We start from the raw sequence: 23223 nt of genomic DNA, 5'->3' as shown, positions 1-23223 counted from the left end.
CTTCGAAGGAAATCCTTCGAAGAGTTTGAGATTGTTGTAGAAGGCTTTCGAACCGGCTTAAAGATTTTCAAGAATGCTTGCGCGGTGTAGGAGTGTTTCAGGGTGTAGAGCGAATTTAATTGGACATTTGCACGTTTGACCCCCAGAACTAGAACCCAGATCATTGTAAAGTTTCTAGAATCTGGAAGAGAAAGACGGTAGTGGAATCCAACGTGACGCAAAGAAATCACATAAACTGACCACAGTGGTTTCTCCATATATGGCGCCAAGGCCTGGATGATAAATGTCGTGGAATTATCCCCACCACTGTGCGATATACCCGAAGAGGCCCCGGACGCCGAGGAATGTAAACATAACACGGCTCGGGTATGTCTCCTGGACGATATATGTCACTGGCAAGACCCGAGTTGTTGACATATATCGAGAACTCACCGAATTAACCCTTTTACATTCATAGCAATGGTCACGAATGACTCCGGCATAGCATGCGGAGAGTCAACAACGCCGCACAGTGGGCAATTTGAACAAAATCGCATTCAAAATCAAGGAACTTTCGATAGGAATGAGGTAGAGCGATGAAATTTTTTTTAAATGAAAGCTGCAACTTTGTAGAATATGGGAAAAATAGAAACATTGTGGTACGAACGTTTTTTAACCTCGAGAAAATTCGTTAAACGCGCACAAATTCAAGAAAATTTTAGTTTTTCCAATACCACGCGCGGAGAAAATTTTTTTTTAACATGCTATACACCATTTCCCATAGATTTTTTCACGCTGATTTGAAATCTGGTTTAAAAGTTTGTCTACGACCGCAGGATTTTGCAAAAAATAGATTTTTGTGACAAAAACTAATGAAGTCATTTTTTCGTTGAAATGATTCGGTGGTAATAATCTCCCTATTTTTCCCATATTCTACAAAGTTTCAGCTTCAATTTAAAAAAAATTTCATCGCTCTACCTCATTCCAATCGAAAGTTCCTCGATTTTGAATCCGATTTTGTCCAAATTGCCGACTGTGCGTCGCGAGAGTGAACCGTTTCTATAAAATGGGTGGAAGTGATTAAAAAAAGAAAATGTTCCCGTCTAGAAATAGGTTTGAAAACCGGGCCGATTCCGATTGGGGAAGGTCGAAAGAAGGAAACGCGTCGATCGCCGTGCGATATACGCATTGTACAGGGAGGACAATGTATCGCGAGATTACCTGGAAAAAGTGGGTCGGAAACTCGCGGGACTTGGCACGACCCATTTTTAAATGGACCGGTAAACGCGACGCGCGGGCATTGTGCATGCAGCGGCCGAGCCATGTTGCATCGCATTCTCCAGAACCGTATCGAGATACATCCAGTTAGGAGTATTGTCTATCGTGTATTCCGATTGCACGCCGGCCAGCTTCCATCGAGCCGTTTCCCGGTGGTTGTACCGTTTCGCGTCAATAACACTCCCGTTCATTTTTATCGGGAACACCGTCTCGTGGAATAAAGCTCCGCGCCAATAGTCCTTGATTTATTAGGGATCGCGCGGAATACTAAATGATTCGGGCCGAGGCCCGACACGAACGTTGTTTGTTCTATAATAGTTTGGATGGGTGACGCTTGTTTGTTCAGTTGTAAATTTTGTACTCTCCCGATCGAAAATTACGCAATATCCGGTGAATACGGAGGGGTGCGGTCAAACTTTGCAATTCTTTGATTGTTTCCCGAGTGAGTTTCGCTGTAAGGGGCCGGGTCATTGTCAATTTGCAGTTTTACACATTTTGCGCATTTTCTTTGTTGTTACATTAACCCCTTGCACTCGAGTGGTGACTCTGAAGCACCACTAGAAGTTATTGCGGCACTATTTCAAAATATTTGTTACATTACAAAATTTGTATTTAATAGATCGCTTTACGTTTAAATATTATATGTGGAAATCGGATCAGTTTCGTACGAATAAAATGAAAATATTCCCTGACGGAAGAGAAATTTGGTTTCAGAATAAAAGTAGCGCCGGGTGCAAAGGGTTGAATCCCGCATGAAAATGAGAAAGTATGCGATGACGAATACGATCCTCGGAAGGTACGGACGCCGCCATTTTATTACAGGGTTGTAAAAGAAAAATATTAGAATATTTTGAACACAGGCTGCTTTACCGAAGAACTGTGAATGCGTGTTTCCTCTTCAACGATCGGTACAGAATTCAAGGCAAATCAAATTCTTTGCAAATAATTGCTCATGGCTACCCCTAATGCATAGAGAAATCACTGTATATAGGAGTTATTGCGCGCCGCTTCGCCGGGAATAATCAATAATATTTTGTCGCAGGCCGAGTACTTGTTCAAGGAGAATCCGGAGGGCAAGATGTTCCATCCCGAGTATACGAAGACGATGAGGTCGGTGTTGGACGCGATCGAGAAGTTCCAGGACGACCTTCTGCCGCGGGACGAGTTCGACGACAAGGTGAGGGACTACTTGAAGCAAAGGGCCGAGCAACCCGAGACCGACAGCACGTCGAACAGCAGCGACACAGACGTCTGTGGCGGAAAAACCGAGCCATGCGTCACCCCATGCTTCCGGTATGACGACACCATATCGATGGAGGCCGAGGGCGAGTCTCGATCCGATCGACTGACAGATCCCGACGTGGATTACGTATTTTGCGTCCCGAAAGGAGTCCCCTGCCCGAGCGCACAACTTCTAGATTAATTAATCTACACGCCACCGGGCTACCATAATATTTGGCTAGGCTACGGTTACCCGGAATTTCCATAATCTGTCGATGCGCGCTAGATACCGGCTTAAGACGCCGAGGCATGCCCTTGAGACTTCCACCATGCGTCGTGGTTCTAAACTTGAACGTTGCTCGAACGATTATGGGATCTGTTCTTTGAACTGTTCCACCGCTATGCGAGTCATTTCGAAAATATGAAATTACTAATCACTCTAGCGAGCTTCGTTGCTACAGAAAATATTTGGTGAGCAATGTGGGGGAGAATGGGATAATGACGATCACTTAGGCAATAATTATAATAAAATGGAAGTGTGGATGAAATATTGATTGAAAGATACTGTTCAAGAACTTGAATTATTCATTTATTCGTGCAATTAAAGAATAAAAAGGATTCGTTTTATTCTCATCTTGTAAGTGGTCACATTTATAAAAATAAACGTGATATCGTTGACTACCATTGCACACACCTCTGGGCAATCATGATCATTTTGCGGGCAATAGGGACCGTTTCAGTTTTCACTCGTTTGACATGGATGATGGACGAACAAAAATATGTGTCAAATGCTTTTCCAAAAACTACCTCTCGCAGAAATTTCATCAAAATCGACGTGAAGGGAGATTTGACATATTCCCCTTTGCCGGATTTCTGCATCATACACTGTATCTGAAGGTAAAGCAAAAAAGATTTTGAATGTTTCTTTTTTTAAAGAAACTTTTCGTTAAAATAACGAATTACAGTAAAAATGACACGAAATTTTAAAAATTCTGAAAATTTAACAGAAATGTGGCAGAAGTTCCCAATTGTTTCCAAATTTTGCACTCATCGTTTTCAATCGCGTCTCACAATTTAGGAAGATAAGACGACAAAGATCTGAAGAAAAAATATATTCACCCCTAGGCTAAGGGCTACCCCAATGCACGTGCAGCGAATTTATAGGAAGACGTACATAATAAAAATAAAAAACTTAAGACGTGTCCGTTTGTAATAATAATACTGACCTTTATTGACCGCTGACCACGATTGCCCTACTCTCCCCTAAATTCATGCTTGACAACGTTCCAGCCAAAGGATCTCCTGGTACCACAGAATTTCTATTTGCGACTGCGTGCTCAAAGCTTTGTAGTGCCATAATTTCCTTCCAACAGGCACTATTACCATCCTCTCGTTGTTTCGGGTGTTTTTAATATTACTTCGCTAAGGGAATACCGGGAATTAGGAATGAGGGAATTAGGATTAGCCTAATTGTAAATTAACAGAAAATCGCACATCTTTACACACGCATAATTTCTGAACTAGTGATCTCCTAGGAATGAAACTTGGATTTTCGGCATTTTCTCCCCAAAATCTAAAGGATTACATAAAAAAAAGTTAAAAATTTCTGGTTTCCCGAGGTAAAGTTCAGCCATCAGGACTACGTAGCTAAACAAACACATGAGTTGATTTCTTTAGATTCTTTGCTCTGATTAATTTTTAAGATCTTTTCCGTAACTTTCACCTATTAATATTTCGCAAGCCATGTTTCCGATTTTTTTTATAAAGATTAGTGGCAAGAATTTTGAACTGCTTTTGGTTGTGATCGCCGTTGAAATGGTGGTCCAGAGGCTGGGCAGACCTTGCTGCTAAATATGCATCGCGGAAAGTGCAGGAATATCTGAAGGCGCTGCGTCCATTAGGCCACAATGTCAAGGTGAGAATTAATCGGAGCCGTTAATGAAGCTTCATCGGCCTGACCCAAGGATATACATAGTTTTCGCGCGAACTATAGCTGCTGCCCATCGAATTCAAGCTACGAATGAAAGATCTCTTCTACGAGTGAATTTCGCATCACAGTAGAGAAAAATATGTTTATTGCACTTGTTATCTCTGGGAACCCCGTGATCTAATATGGAAATCATTGTGTGTAACAAATGGGAAATTGTCTTTGGTTCGCCAAATTATTACCGAATTTGTAGAAAATTGGAAATTGTTATCGATGTATGCCTTTTGTCATTCGTCATCGGTAACAGCATTATCCGAATTGAAAGCATCTGAAAATGTCAGGAAATTCGTGCCATATTTTTGGAAATCAAAATACAAAAATATAATCGTATCCATTAGTCTGCGATACATCGATTTACAAGTTGTGGAAAATGACAGAAAATATATAAAAGACTAATGCTGTTATCGTCATGTTTTTTCGTGTTTCATTATTCGAAAATATGGAATGAAAATTACTTTGCTCGTGGCATGACCACAAGGGATGACGATTTCAATAAAGGGATGAAAGCACGAGCAATATTATGAAATTCCACATTTATTTGTTTAATACTCTCGATGTACGTTTTACCGTCAAAGGATTAAAAATGCGGAGTACTTAATATGCGTGTATATGTCCGATACATTAATCGATGTCAAAAACAAAAAAAAAAATGAAATAACGAAAATGTGTTTTAATGCAGATTTACAGAAGAGTGGTCGACGAACTGTGAATTTTATACATTTGCGACGGAAGGTATTGAGATTTGAAGCAGTGGAAATGTTAACAGAATTTTAAAATATCAGTACTTTATTCTCAAATTCTTAACACGGTTTTATATTTCACAATGATTGAAACTATAAAAATTCATTTCTGGAAAACAGTGGAATAAATTTCCTTGTCCGAGCATCTATTACATTGAAAATTAGGGACAATATTAATAAATCTAGGCTTGCCATTTGTATAAAGCAACATTTACCAGATACTGTTAATGCTTGGCAGGTTTAGTGTTAAAGTCGTCAAAGGGAGGAAGATAATTAGTTTTGGCTCCCGTTAGGGACAAAATGTCTATATGCTTCGGCATATTCTTTTCCAGCCTAATCGCTCCAGTCCCCCGATACACGTTCTCGAAAGAGATAATAAAACTCCATCGGTTCGGAAGTAACTCGACGCGCACAAGGACGTCAAAGCGTCAATTTAGTTGAATTGTATCGTCCGGTAGTGTCGCAGTTAGTCCCGCGCCAATTACAATCTTTTGCATGACTACACGTTCCGCGTTCGAAGTGCGAAAAATGGAATTACTCTTCTAGAGATGTAACTAGGCAGAGCACAATGTGTCGAGGGAGAATTTTTAGTGTAGAATAAAAGTCTTTTACGTGTGTCTACGTTTTCGAAAATATTGCCACGGAAAATTCACGGAAAATTGGCTGCTGTTGTTATCCTTTGCACCCTGATCCTACTTACGGTGTGCTTTGCCCGTGGTCTAAGTGAAAGAAAATACCATTTCACGGTCATTACTGTTTCATTTTTATAGTTCACAGGCACGTATACTGCAATTTGATTTTTCTCGGTATTCGTTCACCTGAACGATTAATTTTCGCGAACGTATAACGAATCGGAAACGATTGAAATTCATAGATGTCGATATCAGTAGAAACAGTGAGCCATGGTCAGACAGTGTGCGTTTACGTATCGCTGTCACACTGAGAGCTCCATTCCCTTTAAAAAAATGGACGATGAAGGTATAACCAATTCAATTCATACAGTAATATAGGATTACGTAAATTAAATGTATTTTCATTAATTGTAAAATATACCTTTCATAGACGACATTAAAAAATTAAAATGTTCATCTTCTTTGCGTATGGTTTTAACAAATTAGGAATAAAATGAGAAAGCATATTCCCATGAAATGAAACTGACTGTCAGATAATATTGGACAAATATTTCATGTTAAAATTACGTACGGGGATAATCTCGAATATCTTTTTTGCTAACAAAGCAGTTCATAATTCATGTTTAGAACGCTGCGTCGTAAAATGTATTACTTCGTAGTAAAAAACCGTACAGTTCTGTAGCTTCGATTGAACGTTTGATAACATTGGTAACATGTACACCTACATTAAATCTCCAGTGAGTTAAGCACGTTGCATCGTATTTCATTTGAATATATTTTATTCGACGTACGTCTATTATTTTAAATTCTTTTTCGCTCGTGTACGCCGCGGTATTTATTCTTTTGTTCATGTCCAACGAGTTCATCGTGCATAAGGTACCAACAACGACAACGATTTATTTATTTCCATAAGGCAGCGGCTCGATGTGGCCGACTTTCGAAAGCACAATTAATTCGAAGCAACGTTTGGTCACCGACATTGTTTCCTGCCGAGAAATTTTATAATTGCTCGCTCCTCGTTTCTCGTGAAATTTAATAATCGCTTACTTCTTCTGTCCAGAGAAATTACAGTGTTTCCCGAGAATGTTACGTGTAAGAAAGTTACCATAATTCCCATTTATCTCGGAAAATGTCTCGATTAGCTCAAACTAAATCCCAATTAATCGCGTCAATTAATTCGGCCAGACTTCTCCCCGCGATTTTAAACAACAAAGTATGTAAAATGACCGTGGCTATCTCGAAACAAATTGCGAGATATTATTGCTGATATTAGTTGTACGGTTCCGAGAGGATGCATGCCGCGGCCCCCGTAGAATATCGTAGTTTCATTTTTACGGCGTAATTTCACGTTCTCCAGATGTCGTTGAAGGCCCTTTTCCGATTTTTGTCCGTCCTTCGACTAATCACGAAGAATGCTAATCCTTGAGTTGCCGCACGCGAGGCGCTTGAGGATTCGAGCTGATGGCATTGGAAAAGTGGCCATAAGTCAATCCGTGCGACCCTCACACCGTGTACCGTCCGCGAGGTACTTGAGGGTTCCGGATTCGGACACAGCGGGCCTTATGGCCCACTACACGCGGCGGCCAAGGGGTCGTAAATCCTCTTCCGCACGACGCGAGGTACGCTCGGGTTTCGCTACAACCCCAATAACCGTGTCTCTGGGTTTCGTCAAACGGACGAAAACCAGAGACAGTAAACGCACGTTTTTCCAGCCCTTGGTCTTGTCACCGGACCTCGGCCAAGGGGCAATAAATTAGCTGCTAGCCACTTGGCTAGCACGGCTTACGTGGGCCACTTAGGCCTTCGTCGCGCTGTTCCGGGGTCCCATAAATCGCATTTTGGGAACTCTTCCTTATTTGACTTGAGGTGGGACTTCCTCCTCCACCGGTGAGGGTTGTTCCAGAAGATCCTCCGCCCTCAAGTCAAATTAACGAATAGGGATGGTTCTTCCCCCGAAAACGGGCCCATGGCCAAAAAATAGCGTCACCACCGAGGTGACGAAAAAGAACAGCGGACCTCGGGGCAGCAGATAGTCCTTAGATCTCTCCGAGACTATATCGATATTACGGCTTGACTAGACACTTACAACGTCTTTCAAGAAATTGTTAACGTTCTCGCGAACAGCACGTCTCGTGTCGGAGACAAGGCTATTTCAATTTCAACCGACACTTGTAAACACAACATCGTCCATTCGACTACTGGAATTAGTTGCCCAAAGATAAACTCCGCCGGCAACCGCTTGTATTTAATTGAATAAAGATATATTTATTTCCGCGATTAAATACGAAGATAGAGTTCTTTTCGAGAACCCAACACATGGTCCTTCGAGCCGGATCCAGTGGCGTAATTGGAGTGAATAAAGTGTCGGTCAATGAACATATTCGCATACGAACTTTGTGAAGTTCAACATCTTTGGCAATACCGTGACCAGAGACAACTCCGTGGACGACAGCATCAGCAGTCAACCTCCGAAGCTCCAGAGACGTTCCTGCGCTAGCGTGACCAGGGACAACTCCGTGGACGACGACGTCAGCAGTCAACCTCCGAAACTCCAGAGACGTTCCTGCATTATCGTGACCAGGGACAACTCCGTGGACGACGGCACCGGCGAAGGTAGGCTCGTTTAATTTTCGCGCCAATTAAATTTCCCATTTATCCTTTCGTTTCCCTGTCTCGAATTTCGTGGTAAAAATGGCACATATCGAGAAAGCCGACAAAGCCATTGAAAAACAAGTTCGTTCGATTAAACAGAATCGAAGTTATTTTAAAGCTCAAATCACCTCATTAGGTAAATTTGTCGAGTCATTCACAGAATCAAAAAGAGAACTTATTAAATTACAAGAACGCATAAATCGAATCCGATCTCTTTTTCTAAAATTTAACGACAACCAAGACGAACTGGGTATGTTAACCGAGGATTATGATGCCATAGAATCAGAACGTGAGGAAATAACGAATGCGTATGACGAAGTTCTTGCGGCAGCTCTCGAGCTCCAAGATTCGCTGTCAATCAAACCGAATGATGATAAAAATGTTAGTTTATCCGAACATAAAATAACCGCGAATAAAATTTCTGTAAACCTACCAAACATCAATTTGCCAAAATTTGACGGAAGAATAGAGAAATGGGTAACGTTCCGCGATGCATTTTTATCGATGATCGATTCAGACACAAGTCTGAGAAAGATACAAAAATTAACGTATCTCACTTTGTCGTTAACCGGGGAAGCCAAAGAATCGATAGAAGCGTTCACAATAAGCGAAGAAAATTACGACGTGGTATGGAACCACTTAACAGAAATATACAACAATAAACGCGTATTAGTTCTGCGACATGCGACGTTATTACGGGAAACCCCGTTCATGAAAAATGACTCTTCTGACGCGATTCGAGAATTAGTTCGGCATATGCAACTTCATATTCGATCGTTAGAAGCTTTAGGCAGAACATGGGAAGACATAGCTAATGATCTCTTAACTAGCATTGTCATTTCTCGGATGGGAGACGAAACGCGAAAGACGTGGGAGCATACGTTAATAGACACAGAAGTTCCGAAAGTAAACGACATATTCAAACACTTACATAATGCTTCCCACCAATCGCAGGATTATGCATCGATTGCATGTATGAATAAACCGCCCGTATATACGTCGTCTCGCCCTACGAGCTACAAACGTGAAAATCAGTACATTCGACAAACGCGATCGCGAAATTCACCTCCTCCGTCACCGAAATTTCAACGCCGGACCGCCTTTGCAACTCAGGCGCGAGTATGGCCCTGTTCTTTTTGCAAAAACGAAGGGCACCGTACGTATCAATGTCCTCATTTTCTAGACATGAATATAGAAAAGCGTATCGAAGCCGTGAAAAATGCGAAATTATGTTTGAACTGTCTGTTGCCCGGTCATTCGGTGGATAAATGCAGGTTGGGGACATGCCAATTTTGCAAATTAAAACACAATTCACGACTGCATAAAACCGCGCACGCACCTTTGGAAAAAATCAAATCTCGTTCGGATCCGCAATTAAACAATCAAGAATGACGCCAGACTAACCACATCGATATTCCGACCAAATTCGAAAATCATCAAACTTTAATAACAGACGGAGCTACTCACGGGTTGTTAACGACTGCAATCGTACGTGCATTTGACAACCAAGAACAACCTATCGAATGTCGCACTTTATTAGATACGTGTTCTAACGCGAACCTAATAACCGAAGAATTTGCAGCAAAATTAAATCTACCTACTAACATGCAAATGGTGAATATCGATGTGTTGAATGAACTTCAAACGGTTACGAGTCGGATTGTAAAGGTCAAGATTATGTCTCGATTAAATAAATTTTCTCGCACTCTCGATTTTTTTATCATACCGCGTATCGCAGGACACTTACCAGACCACCAAATAAATCGCAGTAAATTACGAATTCCTTCGAATATTACTCTTGCGGATCCTCATTTTCACAAGCCTTCCCCTGTAGATATGTTGATTGGAACAGGACCAACATTATCTAGTTTCAGTATCGGTCAACTGCAGATTCAATCGAAGGGAAAACCAGATTTGATTTTGCACAAAACCCAATTCGGATGGGTCATCGGGGGGAGCGCACCTACTGTTTCTATCGGAAAAACGCGAACATTCCTCAATACCGTTAATTTCGATCTTAGAAAATTCTGGGAAATCGAAGAGGGACCACAACAATATCACTTGTCGGCAATTGAAAATGAAGTGGAATCCCATTTTATCCGTACCGTTGCACGCGAACAATCCGGGAGATACGTTGTCGCGCTTCCGTTCAACGAGAAGAAGCGAGACATCGGCGAATCCCGAACACAAGCATTAAACCGATTTATGTCTTTAGAACGCAGATTCGCTCGAAATCCCGATCTAAAGACAGAATATACCGCGATTATAAATGAGTACATCACGTTAGGTCATATGACACAGATAGACTCACCCGACAATTCTTTCGGTTTCTACTTACCGCACCACGCCGTCATCAAACCCACCAGCTCGACGACGAAATGTCGAGTTGTGTTCGATGCGTCGGCTAAATCGGATACCGGTATATCGTTAAATGATGCACTCGAAGTTGGTCCGACGATTCAAGACGATCTCTTCTCTTTATTATTGCGATTTCGAAGTCATGCATACGTGCTAACCGGGGATATTGAGAAGATGTATCGGCAATTTCTCGTGCGTCCCGAAGATCGTCCGTATCAACGGATTCTTTGGCGGAACGACAAAAACGAAATTTCTACATACGAGCTCAATACAGTCACTTTCGGTGTAGCTTCAGCCCCATACTTGGCAATACGGTGTTTACACCAATTAGCGAACGACGAATCGGACAATTATCCCGCAGCATCCGAGGTCATTAAAAGGGACATTTACGTTGATGATCTTTTGACCGGTGCTGCAACATTCCGCGAAGCCCGTAAATTACGTAACGATATTATTAATTTGTTGAAGAAAGGGGAACTTAACATTCGACAGTGGGTATCGAATGACCCAAATTTATTATCAGAACTATCGGAAGATCAGATTCATCCGAAGTATTTCGGCGATGAATCCGTCAAGACCCTCGGCGTGATCTGGAATCCACGTGACGATTCAATTAGATATACCGTATCTATTGACAACAGGCAAACGCATACTAAACGCATAATCCTTTCGTCTATTGCCAAAATATTTGACCCATTAGGTCTCCTTGGACCTGTAACAGTAAGCGCGAAAATACTTATGCAACGTTTATGGCAACTGCGACTAGATTGGGACGAATCCTTACCTGCAGATATCCAAACCGAGTGGTCGAATTATCAAGCGCAGTTAAGGCTGTTAAAAGATTTCACTTTTACACGGCATATTTCGCAACACGAAGTTAAACGAATTGAAATGCATGGCTTTTGTGACGCTAGTGAGCGCGCATACGGAGCCAATATCTATCTACGCACTATATCCATGTCTGGAAATATCGCAGTTCATTTGATTTGTGCCAAATCCCGCATAGCTCCGCTAAAAACCATTAGTTTAGCGCGATTAGAGTTATGTGGAGCTAAATTGCTTGCCGAACTGTATACCAATGTTAAACAAATAATCCGAAGGGAAATCCACTCTACCGTATTGTGGACGGATTCTACAATTGTTCTTCATTGGTTACAACGGTCTCCGAATACATTAAAAACCTTTGTCGCGAACCGGGTTGCCAATATTCAAGAAACGACAGATATTAAGACATGGCGACATATTCGATCGATCGATAATCCTGCCGATTTACTCTCACGCGGTTCTAACGTTAAAAATTTCATGGCAAACAGTCTCTGGCGTTATGGGCCACCGTGGCTGAAATTAGACGAAACATTTTGGCCAATTTCGCATTTCGAAATTCCAGAAGTTTTACCGGAAGTACGAAAACTTACGTGTTTAATCTCCACCACCGTACAACCTTTGGAAATTTTAAGTAAATATTCGTGTATCCGCCGATTAACCAGAGTCATCGCTTATTGTCTACGTTTCATATCGAGACCCCGAATCACCGGACATCTTTCTGTCGAAGAACTGCAACGCGCGAAAGAAAAAATTATCTCGCTAACTCAGCAGCAATCATTTGCTCAAGAATTGCAGGATTTAAAAACGAGTTCGCAATTAAATTCAAAAAGCAAGTTGCTACCGTTATCCCCATTTGTCGACGAAAGGGGCATTTTACGTGTTGGAGGTCGTTTACAAAATTCAAATTTACCGTTTAATCAAATGCATCCGATTCTTCTTCCGAAAAATAATCATATTACCGATCTCATTATTCGCGAATCTCATGTACAAGGTTATCATTCGGGTTTGACAGCTACTCTTTACCACGTTCGACAATTGTATTGGCCCATCGATGGGAAAAACATAACGCGAAAAATTATCCGCCAATGTATAAAATGTTTTCGATGTAATCCTCCGATGACTAATTATGTCATGGGGAATCTACCGGCCGCTAGAGTTTCGCGATCCCGACCATTTACGAATGTCGGAGTCGATTGTTGCGGTCCTTTTTATATAAAGGAACGACGATACCGCAACCGTAACCGTATTAAGATTTACGTTACTGTGTTTGTCTGCTTCGCGACAAAAGCCGTACATTTGGAAGTCGTCAGCGACATGAGCTCGGAAGCCTTTTTAGCCGCATTAAAACGTTTTATTGCGCGACGCGGCATTTGTCGGAACATTTATTCCGATAACGGAACAAATTTTGTCGGTGCGAAAAATGAGATGACGGATTTGCTTCGGACCTTAAGCGAAAATGAAGAAATCCGTCAATATATCTTAGAAAAAGAGATTACGTGGCACTTCACACCTCCGCTGTCTCCCCATTTCGGGGGATTGTGGGAGGCAGTGGTAAAGTCATTCAAACACCACCTACGTCGCGTTGTCGGCGACGAACTGTTTACGTATGAACAATTTGCGACTTTTACTACCGAAATCGAGGCAATCCTAAATTCACGTCCTTTGACACCCCTTTCTTCAGACCCTAACGACCTATCCGCCCTGACTCCCGGTCATTTTTTAATTGGTGGCGTAATGACGAGCATACCAGAAGTCGATTTTACCAAGACAGCTACCAATCGGCTTTCCACCTGGCAACATATTCAAAGGGTAAAACAGGACTTTTGGAGCCGGTGGTACAAGGAATATATCAACCACCTAAACGTACGAGCAAAATGGACAAAGGGTTCACATGACATCAAGGAAGGGACGATTGTCGTGTTAAAGGACGACAACTTGCCACCACTCCAATGGAACATCGGAAGGGTCATCGAGGTTCATCCAGGCAAGGATGACATAATACGCGCGGTAACTGTACGCACAACTCACGGCACGTACAAACGCAACACTCGACACCTCGCGCCTTTACCGATCGAGCCCGTGAAACCTTAATTTTCGAATTTTTAATATTTCGTTTGTATTTCGTTTATCATTTATGCATTTTAGTTTTAGACACATATTATTAGTATATTATACGCGTTTATGTTTCGTTCGTTTTACGTGTTTCTCGAATATTTCGTATTTTTACGTATCGTTTTGTATATCGGTTTTTCTTTATATTTAGTTTTTGATTTACGTTTATGTTATGTGATGTTCCTTTCGATTTATCGTAATTAACGACATTGCGCGATTTTTTGAACTACTTGTATAGTTCAACGGGGGGAGCATGTACGGTTCCGAGAGGATGCATGCCGCGGCCCCCGTAGAATATCGTAGTTTCATTTTTACGGCGTAATTTCACGTTCTCCAGATGTCGTTGAAGGCCCTTTTCCGATTTTTGTCCGTCCTTCGACTAATCACGAAGAATGCTAATCCTTGAGTTGCCGCACGCGAGGCGCTTGAGGATTCGAGCTGATGGCATTGGAAAAGTGGCCATAAGTCAATCCGTGCGACCCTCACACCGTGTACCGTCCGCGAGGTACTTGAGGGTTCCGGATTCGGACACAGCGGGCCTTATGGCCCACTACACGCGGCGGCCAAGGGGTCGTAAATCCTCTTCCGCACGACGCGAGGTACGCTCGGGTTTCGCTACAACCCCAATAACCGTGTCTCTGGGTTTCGTCAAACGGACGAAAACCAGAGACAGTAAACGCACGTTTTTCCAGCCCTTGGTCTTGTCACCGGACCTCGGCCAAGGGGCAATAAATTAGCTGCTAGCCACTTGGCTAGCACGGCTTACGTGGGCCACTTAGGCCTTCGTCGCGCTGTTCCGGGGTCCCATAAATCGCATTTTGGGAACTCTTCCTTATTTGACTTGAGGTGGGACTTCCTCCTCCACCGGTGAGGGTTGTTCCAGAAGATCCTCCGCCCTCAAGTCAAATTAACGAATAGGGATGGTTCTTCCCCCGAAAACGGGCCCATGGCCAAAAAATAGCGTCACCACCGAGGTGACGAAAAAGAACAGCGGACCTCGGGGCAGCAGATAGTCCTTAGATCTCTCCGAGACTATATCGATATTACGGCTTGACTAGACACTTACAACGTCTTTCAAGAAATTGTTAACGTTCTCGCGAACAGCACGTCTCGTGTCGGAGACAAGGCTATTTCAATTTCAACCGACACTTGTAAACACAACATCGTCCATTCGACTACTGGAATTAGTTGCCCAAAGATAAACTCCGCCGGCAACCGCTTGTATTTAATTGAATAAAGATATATTTATTTCCGCGATTAAATACGAAGATAGAGTTCTTTTCGAGAACCCAACACATTAGTGACGGTGGTAGCGAAATATGAAGTAACAATTTAGAACAAGATGGCGGTCAGCTGTGCGCTGGGAAAAATAATCGGATTCCTCGTTTCCCGAGAAATCGGTAACACCAGTTTCCCGGTACGAAGGAAACGGCGGAATATATTACGTTTTTGTCGGGGAAGCATAAATGCATGTCCAATGAACTCGGTTTTCCGTGTCCCGCGCGGCTTTCGTGCGGACTTCGACGGGCAACGATAATCTCCGGGATAAATGAGAGAGAAAGAGAGAAAAAGGAAGATGAAACACGGTCTGGAAAATTTAAGCGGCTCGAATGCTCGGGCAGAGTCTCGGCGTTGATTATCAGCCACCCCCGGCTCGCGTTAATATTTCCCTGTGTGCGAGGACGCCCGCTGGAAAATCCGCCGGGTGACTATGCTCCAGAAGACTATGCGCTCCCTATCGAGCCGTACGCGCTCTTAACAGGCCAAGGACGATTCTACCATATTGTTCCGTGTCGTGTCTTTAATGCGACGTCGATTTGCTCTTTTCCGCCGCGGGCACTTCTATCGCGGCTCGCCCCCTTCTCATATTTCCTTTGAAAATAAACGGGAAATTACGGTACACACGGAAAAACAACAGGCGGAAATCTTTTTTCACGGTCGCGCATGCTCCGACCCAACGGCGCACAGTGGGCAATTTGGACAAAATCGGATTCAAAATCAAGGAACATTCGATAGGAATTCGAAGCTGCAACTTTGTAGAATATGGGAAAAATAGGAAGATTATTACCATCCAATCATTTCAACGAAAAAAATGATGTCATTAGTTTTTGTCACAAAAATCTATTTTTTGCAAAATCCTGAGGTCGTAGACAAATTTTGAGACCAGATTTGAAATCAGCGTGAAAAAATCTATGGGAAATGGTGTATAGCATGTTAAAAAGAAATTTTTTCCGCGCGTGGTGTTGGAAAAACTAAAATTTTCTTCAATTTGTGCGCGTTTAACGAATTTTCTCGAGGTTAAAAAACGTTCGTACCACAATCTCTCTATTTTTCCCATATTCTACAAAGTTGCAGCTTTCATTTAAAAAAAATTTCATCGCTCTACCTCATTCCTATCGAAAGTTCCTTGATTTTGAATCCGATTTTGTCGCGCTTTCATTACTCCCTGCAGAAAAGTGACGTCACCCATACGTGGGTGACGGAATTATTTGTGCAGGATTTTAAATGAATTGATTAGGATCTGTAACATGAGAAGAAAGTTGGAGGATTACTCAGTATCGTACATTTAATATATTGCAATTTTTATTTCATTACATAACTTACTTTGATCTCATGGAATTTTTCGAGTTTCTAGTTTGGCGTTCAAAGTGTTAAAACAGTACCGAAATCTCTGCTGGAACCTGTGCTTTTTCAATGACTTTCATTAGGGGTACACATAAGTAATCAATTGTTTGCAAAGAATTTGTTTTGCCTTTCTGTACCGGTCGTTGAAGAGGAAACACTTTTAATATTCTAGAAAGTATAATTTTTTTACAACCCTGTAATAAAATGGCGGCGTCCGTACCTTCCGAGGATCGTATTCGTCATTGCATACTTTTTCATGCGGGATTTAATGCAACTACAAATGCAACTGAATTTACTACAAAGTTTGTTTTAGATTTCAAAATGATTGATTACTTATGGGTCTCTCTAATGTTTATCGATAAATGGACGCGGATCTCCGTGCAAAATAATTTGTTCCGCAACGAGGGAAACAGGAGTTGAATAAAAATTCATTTCACCCCTTGATCTCTGTACATTGACAACAATGTTCTTAGATTTTTCTAATTTTTTACTGTTTTATGTTTCATTCCCTCGTGAATGAATAAAATTCTGCCATGCTTATTTTTATGTCGTTCTCTCTCCCACCGAGAACATTATCGTTAATATTAATGTCAAAGTAAACAGCTCACACTTTCAACGTAAAGACAGGACGAGAGATGGGCAAATAAAAATGATCTTCAGATTGTGAAAGTTAGCAGGAATTTATTCTTCCATCAACTAGTCCGAAGAAAGTGAAGTTAAATGAAATTTTCTTTTCTTCGTCGACGCTTGTAACGAATGAGAAATAAATTGAAACGGTAATCAGTTCTATCATCTCCAGAGTTTTGAACAATTTCTATTATTTTGCGACGGCATAAACGCGTGGAGCTTCACAGTCTAATAATCTCTGCTTTAAATATAAATGCAAACGTCATTAACAATACCAAATCTGGTTCGCGAACAGTTCCAAATTGACCGGTTCGCGCTTTCAACCCGCATAAAAAGCGTTGTCGCTTATAAAATCCGAATAAATCATCTCGAGCCGTACGTTGTGTCAAACGTCATTAACATAATCACGTTAAATCATTAATAGAATCAACGGCATTCCAGGCTGCACACGTGATCGCTCCTCATTGATTAACATCGTTACTACAATCGGCAATCGCGCGTGGATTTATTCGCACGCTTCGTTACGCTTCGTTTGTACATATTTACATAAATCCAGGCAAGGACAATGCAGTGTCGCGTGCTAATTAAATTCACGTTCGACCAGTCGTTACGTACGATTCGAATATGATCGCCTGTCTCGATAACAGATTCCGCGGCCGCGATTGGAGAGTCCGATTTTGCGAAACTCAAACGCAATTATCGGGGTTCTCGACAACATCATCGACGACGTAAGGCCAGGACTTAATGAGCCCCCAACGGTGCGACGGACACACTTTTTTATTCGTGTTATCGCGAGGAAAGTGTGCCGCTTTTCTTTTTCGCCACTTTCACCGGTCGACGCCGGTCCAGCTCCCTCGAAGAGACTTTTTCCCCCCGGTCGCATAGTATCGATTGTTCCGCAAATATAAATAGGATTGATGCGTGTGCCGGTATCGGCGCGCACGCGACGCTCGCACGTGCCCGCTCTCGCTTTTTCCCTGTTTCAAGTGTCCCGTGATGATTATTTCAATGTTAAGTCGAATATAGTCCAAGTTTTAAGATTTCTAAAATCCACAAAAATTTTTCACACTTTGTAATATTGTGTACATATAACAATTACGAAATTTGTTCTCCTCAGTATACTTATAAGTGACTTATATGTTAAGTACAAAGATATAATAATGTAATATTATGATATAATATCGGTGGTCGCTAATGACCTAGTTGTTGATGCGACCTGTATAAATAAATAAATAAATTTAAAAAAAAGTGTCCCGTGATAAATCGAACTTCCCCGGGCACCTCGATCCGTCATTCGTCCGCTTCCTCGCCGACAAGCTCCAGAAACATCCACGAAATGGTCCTCGCGCCGAATAGAAAGCACCGCGGCCTCGTACAGTCGCCGACAAAACCATTCGGGCAACAAGTAGCTTCGACCGTGCCACGAACACTCGGTCTCGGTCAGTTATAGTCTACAGCAAATGTCTCGATGCGCACGAAAGAGTTAACTCAATCACCGTTTTTAATTATTTTATTTCTGAGAGTTCGTCACGTTTTTATTTCGTGGCATTATCTGTCTACCGAGTTCCTATTGATTTAACGCTAGGTTTACGCAGCACTGAAAATGACTATTTTACATTACTTTATAGAAATTACATGAATCGATCAAAGTTTGTAGCCATTTTTTTAATAATATATACCCAAAGAAGTCAATTTTTTAAATGATTGCTCATGGATGCATTTTTGCAATTTCAATATTCGCAATTTAAAAATATTAGAATCCGTCATTTTGACGGGTCCCGTGAATCTAGTGTTAAGAAGATGGCTGTTTCGAAATAGTGACGCAGAATTTTAAGGAGAAGCGGAGAAAATATTTATCGCATTAAAAATGTTTTAAAGCTGATACACCCTACAGGAGAAAGTTCGACGTCCGCATATTTTTGGAACTAACTGTATAACGAAAGGGAGTTTATCTTTGTACCGAGTTCCTATTGATTTAAGAAGATGGCTGTTTCAGGAGATTTAATAAAATATTGACGTTCCTGGGGTTCAAGCGACGCAGAATTTTAAGGAGAAGCGGAGAAAATATTTATCGCATTAACACTAGGTTTACGGAGCATTAAGAGCGAGTATGTTACGTTACTTTATAAAAATAAGAAGAATGTGTCTATCCAAGTTTTCAGCCATTTTGTAAATAGTATATACCTGAGGAAATAAGTTTGTTGAGTAATTCCACGTAGATGGATCTTCACAATCTCGATAATTGTAAATTAAAAATATTAGAACCCGTCATTTTGAACCCCTAAACCTAGTGTTAAAAATGTTTTAAAACTCAGACACCCTACAGGAGAAAGTTCAGCGACGTCCGCATATTTTTGGAACTAAATGTATAATGAAAGGGAGTTTATCTGTCTACCGAGTTCCTATTGATTTAAGAAGATGGTTGTTTCAGGAGATTTAATAAAATATTGACGTTTCTGGGGTTCGAACGACGCAGAATTTTAAGGAGAAGCGGAGCAAATATTTATCGGATTAACAATGTTTTAAAACTGAGACACCCTGCAGGAGAAAGTTCGACGTCCGCATATTTTTGGAACTAACTGTATAACGAAAGGGAGTCGCCGAGCGGTGGAACTTTTTGCAAGTCACTTTTCCCGTTAAAGTTCTCGCGACGTTGGCATTAATGGAAGAACGACCTAAGAAAAGGTAACTTGCTCAGGCGTTCCACAAAGGGAACTGTTTTTATCGTCGACGGGGCTCGCGCATCGAGTTGTTCGATCGAGAGACTATGCAAATCCGCGAGACACGATGTCTTTCGCGAGAACGGATTACCGGCGAAAAGTGATTTCCATCTGTGTACCGTTCGCATTTCAATCGTGTTACTTTAACGAACCATTTGTCCCCTTCCTGGGAGCCTAAGGATGCCCCGCGGAAATATTAGAACCGTCATAATTCCCGTCGCGGATCCGCGTTTATATACGGAATTCTATGGACCGTTCCGAACAATAACGAACAAGCTGTGACACGCGCGACACGCGTACCCGCCGACCAGAAATGATATATTCCGCTGGCCGGATTCACCGTAGCGAAACAATCGCCAAGTGATTGCATTCAAGGCGCGCGACAGTTAATTATCGTCCAAATAATATTCCCTAAAAACACCGGAATCGAAATAATTAAACCCGTCTCTTGCTCTCTATCTCTCGGTTCCCGTAACTCTCGCGCGTTTGAAACAGTACCCGAACTCTACGAGTCGCAAACAGCCGGATAATAACAACAATCCAACGTACGTTTATGTTTCGTTGCGGCGGCGCGTCCCCGGAATGTAAACATTTGCGCGGCACATCGAACAACCTACTCTATCCACTAGCCACACTGCACCGGGTCCCTGGTGACCCAGCCACACAGCACGGTGTCGGTACCGTTCATCAACTATCGACGTACATTATCAGCAAATATTAGCTTACATTGTCTTGGGGTTAGTAATTTCCGTAGAATATCAAAAAATTGTTAATCTCGATACTGGACACTTTGTTCACAGACTCAACAATCAGTACAAACTGCTCTTTCGGACTGTCAGTATGTTACGACGATGAACACTAAGAGCACCGACCAATCAACGCGACCCAAAACATGATCAAAAACATGATCCTTTAAATCACGGTATTAACACTTCGACCGCCAAACTAGAAACCTCAAAAATTCAAAAACATGATCCTTTAAATCACGGTATTAACACTTCGACCGCCAAACTAGAATCCTCAAAAATTCAAAAACATGATCCTTTAAATCACGGTATTAACACTTCGACTGCCAAACTAGAAACCTCAAAAATTCAAAAACATGATCCTTTAAATCACGGTATTAACACTTCGACCGCCAAACTAGAATCCTCAAAAATTCAAAAACATGATCCTTTAAATCACGGTATTAACACTTTGACTGCCAAACTAGAAACCTCAAAAATTCAAAAACATGATCCTTTAAATCACGGTATTAACACTTCGACTGCCAAACTAGAAACCTCAAAAAATCAGAAACATGATCCTTTAAATCACAGTATTAACGCTTTGACTGCCAAACTGGAAACCTCAAAAATTCCGTAAAACCAAAGTGAGTTACTTAATGAAATAAAAATTGAAACAAAAATTAAATGTATGATATCGAGTGGTCTTCCAATTTTCTTGCATTTTATGGAACCTAATCGGTACAGTTTACATATTAACATAAATTAATCTCGATACTGGATACTCTGTTGACAAACTCAACAATCAGTACAAACTGCTCTTTCGAACTGTCAGTATGTTACGATGCTGAAGACTATGGTGAGAGCACCGACAAATCAACGCGACCCAAAGCATGATCAAAAACATGATCCTTTAAATCACAGTATTAACACTTCGACCGCCAAACTAGAAACCTCAAAAGTTCAGAAACATGATCCTTTAAATCACAGTATTAACACTTTGACTGCCAAACTGGAAACCTCAAAAATTCCGTAAAACCAAAGTGAGTTACTTAATGAAATAAAAATTGAAACAAAAATTAAATGTATGATATCGAGTGGTCCTCCAGCTTTCTTGCATTTTATAGAACCTAATCGGTACAATCCACATATTAACGTAAAAATTCATTTTAAAACCCGGACCAATAATTCCGCCACATATGGGTGACATGGCAGTCAACGTGTTGAAATAGAATCGTCAAATTAGGTTATCCATTCCGATCTCTTTATCCGCAGTGAAAATCCTCATTCCAATGGAAGAACTTCAGCGCATACGTTTACACCTGCATATTTACACCACCTCACCGAGATAAATTACGGGCAGGAGTGCACGGGTACCCGCGTATGTCTCACGAATGAGTCAAAAGAGCACTGATATGAAAAAGTAAATCGAACCGCGAGTAATCCGTTAAAGCTTTCCGGGCCTCGATATTGCCATTAGCGAGATTGAACGAATCGATTGTCCGTAAAAGCGGACGTTCGCAATCGTTCCGAAAACAATAGCGAAACGGGTCACCGCGACCGCTCGGCGCCGCTCGGAAAATCGTAATTTCGCAGCAGGCGTATTTCGACCGGCGATCGCGCTTAAAAATAATGCATGATGAACGTCCGTTGTCGCGAAGGAACCCGCTAATCCATCCTAATCGGCCGAGACCGCAAGCCGCTGATCGCGCGGCTGAATTCCCATCCGGTCGGCGCGCGCGATCATCGGGCTGCGATAGATCTCGGAGCGGGATCCTTAATTCCGTGAGCAAAGCTGGCCGGCTGGTGCGGCTCGAGAGCAGCGTCTATAGACGGAAGCATCGCGGCGCGGCGCGTCGCGTCGCGTCGCGTCGCGGCCAGTATATCTGTATCTCCAAACACCTGTTAGCAGTGGCTCGTGTGGGCGGCTCGGGAACGCGTTGCCTTTAAATTCTCGCCACTAATCAGTCCCGGGTGTTTCGAGAACGACCCCACCGGGAACAACGAAACCGCGGAGTGCACGAATACGTGTTGCACCGCCACGCAACGCGTGATCCCGTCGAACACAACAGCGCCGGCTACTATTAATAAACTTCGAATCGAACAAACGCTGTAAATCACCGGTTGAGAAAAATCGAGCGACAACGAACTTACCGGCGTGTCCTTGGACCGAGTAGTTGGCCTCCTCGCTGGGTAGGACGGTTTCCTCGAAGATGGTGTCGGAAACGACCTTGAAGACTCCCATGGCTGATGGGGGTTTCCGTCCGGCGGCGTCGACGGTTGTTCCACACGCTGAAAGAGGATGCGACGTAATGAGATCGTGGCACGGCGTTTACCTCGGCTCGGATCGTGCCGCGTTGTCTGCCGTTGCCGGAATACTCGGCGCCGTTTCGCCAACTTATTGCGTCTGCGTTCGCGCCTGCGTCCGCACGATATTCCCTTCAGCCCTCCATCCTGCTCTTCCCTCCTTGACCCTCGTGTAGATCCTACAACCCCCCCCTCCCCCTGTGCTTCCTACCCCGCTTCCGTCCCTAGCCTAGGCCAGGCTACGCGTCACAGCGTCGCACACAACGACGAACAGAACGGAACGGTGCGGAACGGGACGGAACGGGACGGGATGGGGTAGCAAGGCAATCCCTAGGCCAGGGTGAAACGCGGCGTGCGCTAGCAGGTTGGGGGTGGCTAGGGGGTGGCCAAGGAGCTTGCCGGTCCGATCGGTATGGGAGAGGGGGTGCGTTCAGC

The 23223-nt window shown here is 42.5% G+C and overlaps 2 protein-coding genes across 2 annotated transcripts in view; one reads left to right on the top strand and one right to left on the bottom strand.

The window, feature by feature from the left end:
* LOC143355793 (adenylate kinase 7) overlaps window positions 1–2890 on the top strand; it is a 30348-nt gene extending 27458 nt beyond the window's left edge. Inside the window, exon 6 of the mRNA XM_076790913.1 lies at window positions 2300–2890. Coding sequence (XP_076647028.1) covers window positions 2300–2680 — 381 coding nt within the window. The 3' untranslated portion in view covers window positions 2681–2890. The remainder of the gene's footprint in view (window positions 1–2299) is intronic.
* Window positions 1–22859, bottom strand: part of LOC143355792 (synaptotagmin-10) — an 89962-nt gene extending 67103 nt beyond the window's left edge. The window contains exon 1 of the mRNA XM_076790912.1: window positions 22636–22859. Coding sequence (XP_076647027.1) covers window positions 22636–22726 — 91 coding nt within the window. The 5' untranslated portion in view covers window positions 22727–22859. The remainder of the gene's footprint in view (window positions 1–22635) is intronic.
* Window positions 22860–23223: the final 364 nt, after the last annotated feature.

The sequence above is a fragment of the Halictus rubicundus genome, chromosome 7, assembly GCF_050948215.1.
Source record: "Halictus rubicundus isolate RS-2024b chromosome 7, iyHalRubi1_principal, whole genome shotgun sequence".
NCBI classification, from domain to species: domain Eukaryota; kingdom Metazoa; phylum Arthropoda; class Insecta; order Hymenoptera; family Halictidae; genus Halictus; species Halictus rubicundus.
This window is presented reverse-complemented; position numbering and strand designations above follow the sequence as displayed.